General features: G+C 36.0%; 1 protein-coding gene across 11 annotated transcripts in view; it reads left to right on the top strand.

Moving 5' to 3' along the window:
- The window catches only part of VEZT (vezatin, adherens junctions transmembrane protein), a 77,709-nt gene that overhangs the window by 32,727 nt on the left and 28,667 nt on the right, over positions 1 to 16,315 (top strand). For 6 of the 11 annotated variants that reach the window (XM_086712610.1, XM_086712608.1, XM_086712616.1 and 3 more), the window contains 5 exons: positions 2,990 to 3,165; positions 5,598 to 5,873; positions 8,616 to 8,753; positions 13,146 to 13,293; positions 15,121 to 15,452. In XM_086712610.1, coding sequence (XP_086568736.1) covers positions 2,990 to 3,165; positions 5,598 to 5,873; positions 8,616 to 8,753; positions 13,146 to 13,293; positions 15,121 to 15,452 — 1,070 coding nt within the window. Of the gene's footprint in view, positions 1 to 2,989; positions 3,166 to 5,597; positions 5,874 to 8,603; positions 8,754 to 13,145; positions 13,294 to 15,120; positions 15,453 to 16,315 lie in introns of all 11 variants that reach the window. The other 5 variants (XM_086712611.1, XM_086712609.1, XM_086712607.1 and 2 more) reach the window with 1 other exon arrangement.

Raw genomic sequence — 16,315 nt, 5'->3', positions numbered from 1 at the left:
GTGGGGTGGAATGTCAATTAATTGGTTCCTAAGCTTAGAATCATGATTCTAAGAAGAGTGAAGAGACACATGGAAAGATGTGCAGCATCCCTAATCATCAGGGAAATGCAAATCAAAGCCATAATGAGATGTCACCTTACACCTGTCAGAATGGCTGATATCAAAAAGACAAGAAATAACAAATGTTGACAAGGATGTAGAGAAAAAAGAACTTTCAGTACTGTTGGTGGGAATGTAAATTGGTGTAGCCACTGTGAAAAACAATATGAACGTTCCTCAAAAAATTAAAAACAGAAATACCACACAATCCAGTAGTTTCACTAATGGTTATTTACGCAAAGAAAACAAAAACACTAATTTAAAAAGATAAATGCACCTCTATGTTTATTGCTGCATTATTTACAATAGCCAAGATACGGAAGCAACCTAAGTATCCATCAATAGATGAATGGATAAAGAAGAAATTATAGATATAGATATAGATATACATATATATGTATATATATATATATATATATAGAGAGAGAGAGAGAGATAATGAATATTACTCAGCCATAAAAAGAAGAATGAGATCTTGCCATGTACAACAACATGGATGGACCTACAGGGTATTATGCTAAATGAAATAAGTCAGACAGAGAAAGATAAGTACCATGTGATTTCACTTATATGTGGAATCTGAAAACCAAAAGAAACAAAACAAAAACAGACCCATAAATACAGAGAACAAACATGGTTGCCAGAGGGGTGGGGTTTGGAGGGATGGGCAGAATGAGCAAAGGGGAGTGGGAGGTTCAGGCTTCCAGTACGGAATGAGTAAGTCACAGGGGTGAAAGACACAGCATAGGGAATTCAGTCAATGCTAACTGTAACAACACTGTATGGTGACAGATGGCAGCTGCACTTGTGGTGAGCATGGCATAATGTATAGAGTTGTCAAATCACTGTGTTGTGCACCTGAAACCTAATGTAGCATTGTATGGTAACTAGAACTCAAAAAAACAAAACAAAACAAAACAAAACAAAACAAAACAAAACAAAACAAACCAGAGAGAAAGAAAGGAAGAAAAAAGAAAAGGAGAGGAAAGAGAAAAAGAAGAGAGAAGAAACAGTGGTTCAAATATGAAACAAAAGTGATACACAGGCACATGCAAGGTGTGTCAGTAGATGGTGAAAAAAAAAAATAATGCCAGGCTAAAGGAAGACCAGTGTTCCAAATGTTCTTATTTTATATAACTGAAAATCAATAAAGGGGTGCCTGGCCGGCTTAGTCAGTAGAGCATGTGACTCTTGATCTTGGGGTCATGAGTTCAAGCTCCACATTGGACATAGAGCTTATCTAAAGAAAGAAAATTAATAAATATATCCATATGGGACTAATATTAAAAATATTCTTCTCCTTCTCTAAAAGGAGTGTACGTGGTGATACATAACCCACAATCAAGGACATGCTCTCATAGTTGGATATATGGATCACTGCATTCCTATTAAGTTCCCATTATGAGGAGCTAGGGCAGGGTAGGCTCTTGTGTGGGAATGATTAACTGGCTAAGAAGAGCAAACCCATTGCCTTCAAACCCTGGACCTAATTGGTTTTACTTTAACTGCTAAAGGCCTTATCCGGTAAAAGTTCTATTTTTCTTAAAATAGGATCATTCTGTTCTTACATGTAATGCATAATAAAACTTCAAATTTTCTCATACAGCAGGCTATATGTAGGAAAGTATAATTGACTACCAAAGACTTAGGATTTGAAATCAGAATTCTAGAAGTTACTTAATCTCTTTGGGCATCAGTTTTCTCCTCTATAGAATGGAGAGGAGGATGAAATGTACATCACAGGGTTACTGTGAAAGTTAACCTATGTACTCTTAACATTGCTACTTCATCTCTCACCCTTTTTGTTTTGTTTGTTTGTTTGTTTGTTTGTTTGTTTGTTTGTTTGTTTGAAGTTTATTTATTTAAGTACTCTCTACACTCAACCTGGGGCTTGAACTCACAACCCCAAGATCAAGTCACATGCTCCTCTGACCGGGCCAGCTAGGCACCCCCTCATCTCTCACCTTCTTACCATACATTGTATGGAAAGCTAAAAGCAGTAACTTGCAGTTCTAGAGAGGCTTTTGCTCTTCCCATCCCCGTCTTCCAACTCTTTCATCTGGTCAGTTCTTGTTCATGCTTTAAGACTCAGCTCAGGCAGGCATCACCTGTTTTCCTTTCTCGGACTTCATTACAACTTTTGGTTCTTCTGTGCCATTTTCATAATCCCAGGTATACCTTATTGCACTTCTTTGCACATTATATTGTAACTGTTTCCTTTTCAGTCCTCTTCATTAAACCGTTAACTCTTTAAGAGTAGAGACCTTGTATGTTTTGTTCATTTTTTGTGCCTTTGGTCTCAAGCATGGTGCCTGGTATATATAATATTTCTTGATAGATGGATAGAAAGAAAAGAAGAAGGAATAAATGAGCTGGTATATGTGAAAGCATTTTGTAAACTATAAAGTGCTATGCACATATTAGCGAGGTTTTGCATTACATTCCTTAATGTTGTGTTTGTCCATTTTTAGAAGGCCTTGATCCTGCTGATGTAATTCTTACATTTTGGCTATATTGTTACAGTATCCAGGGACAACATCTTATGTTACAGGATTATACTTTCCATGCTCTGTTCCAGCAATTTAATTAATTAGGCTTAACTAGACAGGCTTATTAATATGTAGTTACTACACATTTCTTTATTAAAAATTTATATATCACATCTGGTGGCTCAATAATGTCCATTGCAATTTTTATTGTTTCACATTTACAGTGAAACTGAAACCCCATATACATAATACTAAAGATAGATTGGACTGTTGTATCTTCTTGGAGGCTATACTGAAAATATATATAGTACCCCTAAATTTTGTTAGTACATTAGGAGCTTAGCATTTCATACAAAATTATGTGTGTATTAATGCCTCTCTTCGGGTTTTTTAATGGCAAGGATATTGGATTCCGACTCGACTCACTACATACCATCCTGCAGCAGGAAGTCCTGTTACAAGAGGATGTGGAGCTGATTGAGCTACTTGATCCCAGTATCCTGTCTGCAGGGCAACCTCAACAACAGGAAAATGGACACCTTCCAACGCTTTGCTCCCTGGCAACCCCTAATATTTGGTACTGTCCAGAAAACATCTATCCTTTGCTTTCATATACAGTATTAGCAGAGGAAATCCACTATGCTCTCTATTGTAAATTATAAACATTCCATACATTTTAACATTGTAATTAATGATAACCCAGAAGTTTAAAAAAAAAGTACCTTTCTAAAATAAATACTATTTAAGGTGAAACTGGAAAAACATCCAATTATTACATATTTTTAATTCAATCTAATTAGTTCTGTGTTTAATAACCCAACAAGCAGGCATAACATGTGCCCCAAGAATCTCTCTTACCCATACACCTATACACATGTGTGCATGCAGTCATAGCCACTCGCTCTTTTATGTTTCTTTAAAATTAATAGATTATATCATAAACACATTGTAGAGACATCAAAAATAGAATGGGATGTGGAGGTAAACAGTCAATTCTTGCTTTGTTGACTGAGAAGCCGTAGGAAATATAGACTGACAATTCAGTCCTAAAACTTTTCTTGAAGTATTTGGGTCTAATACAGAAGTCCCAGGCCATGAATACCAAAAAGAGACTTTATATATATATATATATATATATATATATATATATATATATACACACACACACACACACACACACACACGTGTATATACATACATATATGTGTATATACATGATATGTATATACGTGTATATATATATATACATACATACATACGTATACATATACACACACACACACAGAACTGAACTATTAAAGTATGAGTTTATTAAGTGAACAAAATCATTGCTTGAACTATTCAAGTTATATAGGTGATTACATAACATTGGCCTCAGTGTTCTGGATGTGTCTTTCTTATAATATTGACAAATGCTTCATACTGTAAGGGATAACAAAGTATGTTTTCCAAATTTGTAGGCACTCAGCATCATGATGGAGTAAAGCATCATCTTATCCTTTACAAATCTAAGAATGCAAGGAGCTGCTAGAAGGAACCAAGGGTTTTAAGAATTTTCTAGCTTTAACTTCTAAGTTTGCTTTAGCCACAGGTGTGATTAAGCAACACTGAGGCCTGTAAATACTTTTAGACTTCATTATTCATGCATGAAAGTATAGGGTAAGATTTTGCTTTATGATGTTACCAATATCACCTGAAAGTAAAGGATTCCAAGGGAAATTAGAACAGGTAAATATTTATTAGGAAGCATTCTTACATGTGACTTTCTTTTTAATTTGATTATAACTGTCTTTAAGTATTATTGATGTTTTTTTAGACATCCTAAGAGACATCTCCGTATATTCACCTCTTTCTTATTACATTTTTATCAAAGCCTTCATTGCTTAAAAGATGTATTTTAGTCTATATACTTGTAATTTGCCTAGATTTAAAAAGTTTCATATATACTTTTACTTTAGTTAAAGCAGTGAAAAAGTACAAAGTATGTGCATATTATCAGCTGCAGTATGTGTATTCCAGATTTATGATGATGATTATTAGATAACTTGAAACAATTACTCAAGTACATATTATTTCTGATTGGAAAAATGCTTATATTTTCTTGAGATATTTGTTTCTGTGCAAATAATTAAAATCTGACTTTTGGGAAAAGAACTGATACTATCTTAATATTAAAATGTACTTTAATGTTAAAAATTAGTAACAATTACTTTTACTTTTAAATTTGTAAAATTGGATTTTAGGGGCGCCTGGGTGGCTCAGTCGGTTAAGTGTCCGACTTCAGCTCAGGTCACGATCTCGCGGTCCGTGAGTTCGAGCCCCGCGTCCGGCTCTGGGTTGATGGCTCAGAGCCTGGAGCCTGCTTCCGATTCTGTGTCTCCCTCTCTCTCTGCCCCTCCCCCGTTCATGCTCTGTCTCTCTCTGTCTCAAAAATAAATAAACGTTAAAAAAAATTTTTTTTTAATTGGATTTTAAACTCTGTACTTGGTTTTTAGGTTAGAAGAGTCCATATCTTTTTTTTTTTTTTTTTTTTTTAGTGTTTATTTTTGAGACAGAGACAGCATGAGTAGGGGAGGGGCAGAGAGAGAGGGAGACAGAATCTGAAGCAGGCCCCAGGCTCTGAGCTGTCAGCACAGAGCCCGATGTGGGGCCTGAACTCATGAACCGCAAGATCATGACCTGAGCAAAGTTGGACACTTTAACCAACTGAGCCACCCAGGCGCCCCAGAAGAGTCCCTATCTTTAAACAAAAAGTCATTTCAGAGGACACCTGTTTCTTACGTCCTTTACAAAATAGCTTAGATTTTAATACCTAAGACACCGTTGTTTAGTTGCTAGATTTTTAAAAAACTATTTCACATTACTTATTTAAATGTTATTTTTTAAAGTCATAGTTTACAAAGAAGCTACTAGCATTTTGTCTATTTTGGTAAACCTGAATTATGGACTAAAGTAACACATCCTTCTCTAATCTGATGGGTATCATGTTTCTTGGTTTCTGTGTTATAGGGATGTCTCAGTGCTGTTTGCCTTCATTAGTTTGCTCATTATGCTTCCCACTTGGTGGATTGTATCTTCCTGGCTGATATGGGGAGTGATCCTGTTTGTTTATCTGATTATAAGAGCTTTGAGATTCTGGAGGACAGCCAAACTACAAGTAACTCTAAAAAAATACATTGTCCGTTTAGAAGATACGGCAACAAATAGCCGAGCTTTTACTAACCTTGTGAGAAAAGCTTTACGTCTCATTCAAGAAACTGAAGTCATTTCCAGAGGATTTACACTGTGAGTTCATATTTCATTTTATTTTTTAAATAATTCTTTTCTACTACATAGTTAAATTAGAATATTTATTACCTATTTTCATTTCTGTGTTGCATTTACAGAAAAAAAGTAAGTTTTTTCTTTAGCACTTATTAAAGTCTGTTAACTGTGAAGGAATGAATACATTATATGCTAGATTTAATATGTAGTATGATTCTGCTTATCTACTTTGAGAAACCAAAGAGCTTAGAGAATCATAATTATTTGTGTTATGTGATTTCTTATGAGTTAATATACAAAAAGAGCCTAATATTGAAGCTGGCATGCAAAATTACCCAACAAATGTTTGTTTCCTTTGTCCCAGACATTCTCTTTCCTCAGTTTAAATGATAGATGTATCTGACTTGAATTCATTTTGAAAAATGTTGCCATGCATTAATAATATTCTTTAGGTAAATGTTAGCAGATATTATGGCACTGATACTCTCAGTATATCAAACAAATATTCACATTCCCACAGGAACTTAAATACTCTCCACTGTAGTCCAGTCTTAATTAAATATTAAGGTATAGGATATATAGGATATTTATTCTGTTATTAAAAGGATAGTTAATGTTTATTGAGCACGAATTATGGTCCAAATACTCTGCTAGGTAATTCTGTATACAACTAAAAGCATACAATTACATATGGTAGAACAAACGTTCAAGTCCATTCCATCTGACTCTAGAGCTTGTTTCCAGTCTGCTAGGCTGCCTGCTGAACACTAACAAATGACAGTAGTACTATAGTATGTTTAATCATTTATTTAACTTACATAACTTTCCAGTCTGTAGGTGGGAGAAAGTAAGTATATGATGAAGAATGATTATTACTCTTAATTACTTATATCTGCAAAATCACGAAAAGGGAGAGCAGAAGAACCTTGGGTAGTAATCTCGTTCTTCACTCTGCTGTGCTCTAGAATAGCACTTAAACTGTCCTGACAGAAAAGCCGTATCTGGAAAATAACAAAACAGTAAAGCGAAAGAATCTCTAGTAGTCACTCATTCTTTACTCTGTTGTGTTTTAGAACAGTGTTTAAACAATCCCAAAACAGGAGAGAGATTTTGTAACTTTTTTTTTCTGCTTCTTTCAAAATGTAATAGTTCTCCGTGTCTGTTAATATTTGTCCTTCTATTATAAAGTCTATTTGTTGATAGAACATAGCAAATATTAAGTTGTTTGAGCATTAGATTTTAAAAGTTGAAAACAATGCTAAGTAATAGCTCCTTTTCATTCTTGATTTGTACAGTATTTCACTGAGCAGACTGGTTAAGCTAAATGGCTATGTGTCCAACTAATGCTTAGGCACATAATAGAGGATTCTGTGCTTTTTGTCATTTTCCAACTTACATTAAAAACTATGTCTAGAATTGTCACGAAGAGCTAAAATGGGCCAGCTACACATGACTTACATCCGGATTATGATTCCTATCCATTGACATGCAGTCAGGCAAAAGAAATGTTGGAAAAAATTGTTTGACTTGTCTCCATCTAACTGGATAATGGACTGAGAAAAATTACGAGTAACAATAAATCTTGAATCATAACTTTTTTAGAAATATGTTCATCTTTAAAACTGATTTATTAGTAAAATGGAGCGCACACAAGAGTTCCATATATTGAAAACATGTGCTGTGTTGTTCTGCCTTAATTTGTCCTCTCTAGCGAAGAATTTAACCATTCTTTGCCTCATTCCCTTATTTTAAATTAAGCCTATCAGTCATTGTCCTCTGTTGTTGTTTTTTATAGATTTTTAATGTCTGAATACATTATGGTTTGGTTAACATTTTAAAAGTTTTGATTTAGATATCTTGTTTTGCAAATTTGTGGTTATATTGTAAGAAATTTATAAATTCCAATATTTTGTATTGCTACTGGGAGAGGTTACTGGTTAGGTGGAAAAACTATTATCCAATAGCTATGTAATATGAAATCATTCTATGTTTCATTTATCAAAGCATGATATATTATACATCATTGTTGCAAATAGGTACTCCCCATTTATCTTTTGGAAAGTACTATGAAATGTGCTTCCTCTTGAATAGTTTGGAGAGTAGCTATGCTACTGCCTAGTAACCCTTCCTTTGCCTTTCTACTTGCATTCCCCTGTTGGCCACTGGTCCTGTTATCTCTCTGCGTCCCCTACTTCATTTTGAGTAGGTAAGTGCCAGTGGCAGCAGGTGGGTAAGTCATTTTACCCTACTTTTATGAATGTACAGAATGTATTTCTATACAGTATTTCATTGTTCTGTACAAGTGACCAAAAATATGAGTGATGAACATATGTAAATGCATATTAAGAATGTAAAAATTTTCATACTTACTGTAGATACAGGTTTTAAAAACTAAATGTAAAGCAGTACCACTTTAGTATATTTTACCAGGTAGAGTGTCTGTATCAAAAAGTTGCAATGTCTTACCTAAGTATTCTACATTTCTACCATATTTTGACTACAATATATTGTTTCCCGTATCAGAAGAAGCCTTTACTCTTTGAGATTTTGATTTTTCATTTGTCTTTTTTGGAGGGGGGCTATACATGTATCAGGGAAATGGCTATTTATGAGACCTGAGCTGGGATATTTACAGTCTTTTTCTAATAAAAACCATGAAAAAGGTTTTTTTCTAAGTTGAATAGAATTGGGGATTTAGAAAACAAAAACTTTAGGACACCTGTACAGTTGTATCACATTTTACTTTTCAAGTTTGCTTGACAGGGTCAGTGCTGTTTGCCCATTTAATAAAGCTGGACAGCATCCCAGTCAGCATCTCCTCGGTCTTCGGAAAGCTGTCTACAGAACTGTAAGAGCCAACTTTCAAGCAGCAAGGCTCGCTACCCTATATATGCTGAAAAAATATCCTTTTCTGTCTTCATGTAAGAATAAATATGCTTCCAGAGTCCTGAATATATAGATAGTATAGCTGCATCCTGTAAAAGTTAAGTGTGAACTGAGATTGCCTGTTTTGGAGCTAATTTCCATCATCACTTCTATTTTAAAACTGGAAATGCAGTCTAGGGGGAATAACAATAACAGACAGGAAAAAAGGTTTTCTGTTCTCGTGTGGCTCAGTTTTAACTGAGGAAAAACTTGAAGGCCCTCCCTCTACTGGTCCAAAGAATAAAGTCAGAAGAACCTGGCTTTGCTAGGTCTGACATTTTTAAGAGTTACTGGACACACAAATTTGCGTCATGACATGGAAATAAACTGGTAACAGGAAATCCTTCCCCTTTGAAGAAACAGAGGCTCTCAAGTCAGATTGGCTAAGTTTAAATTTTGGCTCTATCAATTACTGCCTAGGTGACCTTAAGCAAGTTTCTTAACTTTCTGTACCTTGTGTTATTCATTTTAAAAATGGCAGTAACAACATACTCTTCCTTTGGTTTTGTTGACATCAAATAAGTTAGTGCATATAAAGTGCTTAGACAGTGCCTGGTGTGTAATAAACACTCAGACTGCATGACAATAAGTCAGTCACTTACATTTACTAAATCAGGAAATTAGTTCTGTTAATCAGTAAATAAAGGTGTGTAGGATCTTTATTTCAGTTAAGATTCATAGATAAGTTAAATTGTGAGTAAATAGAGTACAAAAATACTTCTTTGTACCTTCAGTATTTGGGGTACTGTAGCATGGATAAATATGCTTTAACGTTTACAGAGTGCTTTATTATGTCTTTGTATATACCTTTCCAGCTAGATCTTATCTCCATTTTATGAAAAAACTAAATAAAATCTCCATTTTGTGTGATTTGCTTGGTGTTACACGACTAGTGAGAGGTGAAGTTGTGTCTTAATAGGACTTATTAAGTGTCCTTAATAGGACTTATGACTTAAAACCTTTTCAATATGTGTGTGTGTGTGTATATATATATATATATATGTATGTATACATACATATATATACACATATATATATATACTCTTTTAACTGTATGACTTCTTTGGAAATTAAAAGCATTTTATTTTTAGTCATGAACTTGTCCATTCAATTCCCATGCTGCCTGAATACCCATCTGCTATGTGCTAGACTTTTGAGTATACTCAATAGATTAACTGGAATTCATAATACACTAGAAGTGCCCAGGGTACCTTCCAACATAGTAGGACAATGTACTTGGCCTAAGGGGTCAGAGAATGCTTTCAAGGAGTTGACCTTGAGGATAATAAAAGTCTGCATTCAAGTATAATGAAGCAAAGATAGGGGAAAAAAATAGGGGTATGGTAGTATGGCATGTGAACTTCAAGTAGTTACTCATTCAGCAAGTATTGAGAATAAACTCGGTGCCAAGCAATATGCTAGTCACTAGATATATGATGGTTCACGTAATAGACACGGTCCCTGCCTCAGAATACTTCTAGCTTGACAAACAAGATCATTGTACTCATGACTCTTACCTTCTTGTGGATGAGGTAATGAATAAAAAAGTGAGATTTTCACATATCTGTTGTATAAAAACCCAGCAGAATAGGATAGAGTGATTGGTGAGTTACTGCTTTTGATTGGATGATAGGGGAAGGCCTTCCCAAAGAATTGACATTTAAAATGAGATTTATGGGGTGCCTGGGTGGCTCAGTCGGTTAAGTGTCCGACTCTTAATTTCGGCTCAGGTCATGATCTCACAGTTTTATGGGTTCGAGCCCCACATCAGGCTCTGCGCTGACCATGCAGAGCCTACTTGGGATTCTCTGTCTCCCTCTCTCTCTTCCCCTCCCCCACCCACTCTGTCTCTGTCTCTCTCAAAATAAATAAACACAAAAAAATTAAAATAAATAAATAAAATAAAATGAGATTGTAATGAGGAGAAAGATCATGTTCCAGTTTGACGGACCAGTGAGTATAAAGATCTTGTGACAGGAGTTATTTTAGCAGGACTGGAGGACAGCAAAAAGGCCATCATGTCTGGAGCACAGTAAATTGGGAGTTGGGGCATTAGGTGACATTCAGAGGTAGGCAGGAACCAGAACATATTTACCACACAAGAAACCTTAAGGAATCAAAATAAAAAAGAATCCACCAACTATTTCTTCAAAAAGACCAAACAGTATAAACCCTCACATGTCTGGTCAAAGTAAAAAGAGTACAAATATACAAAATTAGTAACAGAGCTATAACCATAGATATGGAAGAAATTAAAATAATTATAAGGAGATTGTATATACAACTTTGTGGCAGCAACTTTTAAAAAAGAAAACACCTGGGAGCACCTGGGTGGCTCAGTGGGTTAAGTTTGACTTCAGCTCAGGTCATGATCTTATGGTTCATGAGTTTGAGCCCCACATGGTGCTCTCTGCTGTCAGCACAGAGCCCACTTCGGATCCTCTGTCCCCCTCGCTCTCTGCCCCTCCCCCATGCATTCTCTCTCTCCCTGTCTCTCTCTTTCTCTCTCTCAAATAAACTTACAAAGAAAGAAAGAAAGAAAGAACGAAAGAAAGAAAGAAAAAGAAAGAAGGAAAACACCTGATTTTATGTAAACAATGGAAAATTTGCAGGTATAGAAAAGTGATAAAGTTCTTGATGCACTACTATGGAATGATATCCAAATTGTTGAAAAAAAGAATGAAGTGCACAGCATTGTTCATGCTACCCTTCGATTACGCGTAAAAGTGTGTATGTATACACACATACACATATATATGAGACTATTTGTATATATGGGAGATTATAAATACATATGAGGGAATATGTGTATGTGTATATATCCACATACATATTTATATTTGGATTTGCTTTTATGCATGCATAAAGTATCTTGAAAGGTGCACAAGAAGGGGCACCTAGGTATCTCAGCTGGTTAAGTGTCCAACTCTTGGTTTCAGCTCAGATCATGATCTTCTGGTTTGCGAGGTCAAGCCCAGCATCCAGTTCCACGCTGACAGTACAGAGCCCTCTTGGGATTCTCTGTCTCCCCTCTCTCTTTCTGCTCCTCCCCTGCTCATGCTCTCTTTCGCTCTCTTTCGCTCTCTCTCTCTCTCTCAAAATAAACTTAAAAAAAAAAAGAGACACACAGGTTATCTTGAGAGATACTAATCACAGTTATCGTCTGTGCCTTTAGCTAGGGGAATGAGGTAGCTAAGGGACAGGGGTAGGAAGCAGTTTTTACGGTGCCCCTTAATACCTTATGAATTTTTTTATACCTTATGAATTTTCAATCCTGTGAATATATTACATGTTTAAAAATTAAATGAATAAAGGAAATTTTAACTACCAGGTTCAGATGGTTTTATAGTTTTTTTAAAAAACTATTTCAGACCATAGGAAAGGTTAGGAAGCCTCTACTACCTCATTTTATTTATGAAGATTCTGTAATTGCAATACCAAAACATGTATTATAAAGAAGAAAAAACTAGACCAATCTCACAGATGGAGATACAAAATATTTAAGTGAAATATTTATATATTTGCGATAGCACTATATTAAGATATTATATGATCAAATAAGAGTATGCTGGAAATATAAAAATAGTTCAGTATTAGGAATTGTATGGATATATTCTTTTTTTTTTTAATTTTTTTTTTAATGTTTATTTATTTTTGAGACAGAGAGAGACAGAGCATGAACAGGGGAGGGGCAGAGAGAGAGGGAGACACAGAATCTGAAATGGGCTCCAGGCTCTGAGCTGTCAGCACAGAGCCCGACGCGGGGCTCGAATTCACAGACCGTGAGATCATGACCTGAGCCGAAGTCGGACGCTTAACCAACTGAGCCACCCAGGCACCCCAAGGAATTGTATGGATATATTCTTTATAAAAACTGTTGAAGGCGGAAAAAATCACATATTAAGCTGATAGATGCCCATGAGGAAGAGAAAGAGGAAACAGGCCAGTAGTCTGAGTGGGACAACCTAGATAGAACAGGCTTAGTGCTAATGGTGTTCTGCAGCCTGTGCACTGGGAAGAAGAGAAAAGTATGTACTGTAGTGTAGAAAGGGCCTGAGCCACGATACAGCGAAGTACACAATACAGTTTCAAAAGGTACTTGTCAAAAATAACTAAGTTAGCACGTTAGCACTTGTAAAGAGTTGAACTTTTAACTGTTTAGAGATGAAGGTATTTTATTCACATGTATACTAGTAGTAAGATACCTGAGGTTTGTTAATATAGTAGATTTTAAGATTGGTTTCTTTTTTTTTTAATGGATATTAATCACCTCCCGTCAAAGTTCAGGATAAGATGAGTAAAGGTAATTTGGGATGATATGACTGTACCCTTTATACTTTAAATGAAAAGGCCTTAACTTAATTTAACCTACCCCCTGAACTCTGAGAGTGACAATGTAACCAACTACATCTGTGTGGTGCCTTTTAAGGAGCTGGGCCTGGGCCTTAGTGAAGAGCAGATTTCAGAAGAGGAAGCACATGACCTTACAGATGGCTTCAGCCTTCCTGCTTTGAAGGTACTCTGCCTGTGGAAAGGGCTGAAGAAAAGACAGTTGCACTCCGATTGTGCCTGTGCTATCTGAATGTAAATGGGACACCGGTCCCTTGCTGAACCGTCATCATAATAGCCTTCCTGATGTATGTGATGCTGTCTTTAAAAGTTGAGAGCATCATAAAGATTGAATGAGGAGATCCTTATATTCTGATATCAAAATACTTAAAATTCTTACTGTAAGCATATCTTGCCTTAAATCAGAGTTATAGATAGTGAGTTTACATTAATAGAAAACCAGCATGAGTGACTTTATGACTACTTGTTTTAACAAACATGGGTAAACAGCATATAAGATCTGTACCTTCCCTTGGAAAATCTACATAAAAGGATATATTTGACTATATAAGAATTAAGCTTCTAAATGAAAAAAATTGCAATGATTTTTAACAAAGGTAGATAGAATTCTTTCTATATAAAGAGCACTAAGTTATGTTAAATCTAGACAAGATAGGTGGTGCATGAACTGGTTTCACAAAGGAAGAACTAGAAGTGGCCAATTCAGTTTCAGAGCGTCTGGATGGCTCAGTCAGTTGGGCGTCTGACTCTTGACTTTGGCTCAGGTCGTGACCGTAGGGTTGCGGGATTTGAGCCCTGTGTCAGGCTCTGCGCTGAGCATGGAGCCTGCTTAAGATTCTCTCTTCTCCCTCTGCCCCTCTCCGCCACTCATACATGCTCTTGCTCGCTCGCTCACTCGCTCTCTCTAAAAAAAAAAAAAAAAAAGCCAATTCAATCTCGTTAGTAATAAGTAGACATTTTGCCAAGGTTATTGAAAGTTGATAATATTCATTATCTGTGAAGATCAGTAGTCACACACTATTAATAAAAGTATAGATTGGCTCACTTTAGCAGTTAATAAATACCAATCTTCAGAAAGATACTGTATTCTTCAGTAATCTTAAGCTTAAAGATAAGTAATCAGAATATACTCGAAATATGTCCATGATATTACTACAACAGCAAATATTGGAAACAAATTAAAAGCTAAGTAACATGAGATTGGCAAATTCTTTGGGATTAGTAGTCGAAAAATTGTACGATGGAAGAAACAAAATAAAGCAAGTTAGAAAAACAGTGTATGTGGTAAGATTCCAGTAGTAATTTTATTTTTATTTTTGGCTTTTTGAGAGAGGGATAAAGAGGGCACAAGTGAGCAAGGGGCAGAGAAAAGTGGCAGAGAGAATCCCACAAGGGGCAGGGAGAGAGAAAGAGAAGTGAGGCTCACCTGAAGCGGGGCTTGAGCTCACCCAGTGCAGGCTTCAAACTCAGAAACTGAGATTAATACCTGAGCTGAAGTCAGACGCTGAACCGGCTGAGGTACCCATGCACTCCTATGTTATTTCTTACCTATTTTCTAAGCCAAAATAATGGTATAATTTTGAATCCTAAACTCTGGATGTATCACTGACTCATTTCTTTGGACTTCTACAGGTCCATTATTCCTACTGTCTTCTTTCCTACTTTGTGTCAAATTTGTAAATAATTCATCAAGGAATATTCATTTACAATAGATGTATCTCATTATCAACACTACTTTTCTGGGTTAGAACTGTTCTAAAATATATACTGGTATTACAAGCTATATTGGTATTAGAAGTTCCCACATGCCATGACTACATAATTTGATCAAACATTCTCAGCCAGTCTTGAGGGTTAGTTCAAGCTCAGCCGTCCGTATTCATTACTTAGGATAAAGTGAGAAATTTAACCAGAAGTTAAGATAAACAAATTATTGGTTTGTTTTGAATTTTGATCAGTTTTTTTTATTGATGTAGTCCCGTTTTCTTTCTAGGTTTTGTTTCAACTCTGGGTGGCACAGAGTTCAGAGTTCTTCAGACGGTTAGCCCTATTACTTTCTACAGCTAATTCACCTCCTGGGCCCTTACTTACTCCAGCACTTTTGCCTCATTGTATTTTATCTGATGTGACTCAAGGTCTACCTCATGCTCATTCTGCCTGTTTGGAAGAGCTTAAACGCAGCTATGAGTTTTATCGGTACTTTGAAACTCAGCACCAGTCAGTACCACAGCGTTTATCCAAGACTCAGCAGAAGTCAAGAGAACTGAATAACGTTCACACAGCAGTACGCAGCTTTCAGCTCCATCTGAAGGCATTGCTGAATGAGTAAGTTTAGAAGCCAAATAAGAAAATGTACCCATGTTCAGCAAGCTTCATTCTCCTGCCATTGTGATGATTGGCTTGTGTCCTAACTGGAAGGTAGCAGCAAAATTAAGACATGCAGCATGAAGGATAGTTTATAGCTATGAATGTAGCAGAGAAAGAATGATTTGGGGAGTCATTTGTCGTTTTCACTTTGTCTGATTTCAGCCCAGAACCTAGAAACATAGGACAAAAGCAGGTGTTCATTCTGTTTGAGAGCTGAAATGGAGATGTTTATGAAAACTGAGCTTGTTTTAACTCTTTTTAAGTGGGGCTCTTAAACTGGAGCCTGCGGTCTAAGAAAAGTATCTGCCAGCACTGGAACAGTAAGTTTTAAGAGGTATTGTTATATATAGTTGAAGAATAACATATTGCAATTTTTAAAAATAAAGCATATTTGGACATTTTCTACATCAGAGGACCAACTTTTTTGGCCCCAGTTGAATAGTAAAGTGCAGGGTCCATAGTTTATATTTGTTTATCTTCTACTTTGCCTGGTATTATTGGTACTCTGCCTTGGTCAAATGTAGGATCCAGTCACTCCAGTGAAATTTTTCTGTAACGGATACTTGCAGTGTAGGGCTGGATCAGATGGATGGTTGGGTTCATGTTGTGTTGGTAATCAGGAAGGTCATAGGAACTTAATGAGTTGATGAGATTGTAGTTGATGTACTCAACCCTGGATACCAGGCAAGAAGTAGAAGGGGAGGGCAGGAGTCCGTTTTGTAAGATCAAAATAGAACAAAACAAGTCAAAAGCATTTGAAGTCTCAGTAAAATCAAAGGGCTAGTTCACTGGAGTGAGGAAGGATATGATGAATAAAAATA

The sequence above is a fragment of the Puma concolor genome, chromosome B4 (genome assembly GCF_028749965.1).
Source record: "Puma concolor isolate L17-30 chromosome B4, mPumCon1.1.hap2, whole genome shotgun sequence".
NCBI lineage: Eukaryota > Metazoa > Chordata > Mammalia > Carnivora > Felidae > Puma > Puma concolor.
The sequence above is the reverse complement of the archived record's forward strand: the minus strand, read 5'-3'. Positions and strand labels throughout refer to the sequence as shown.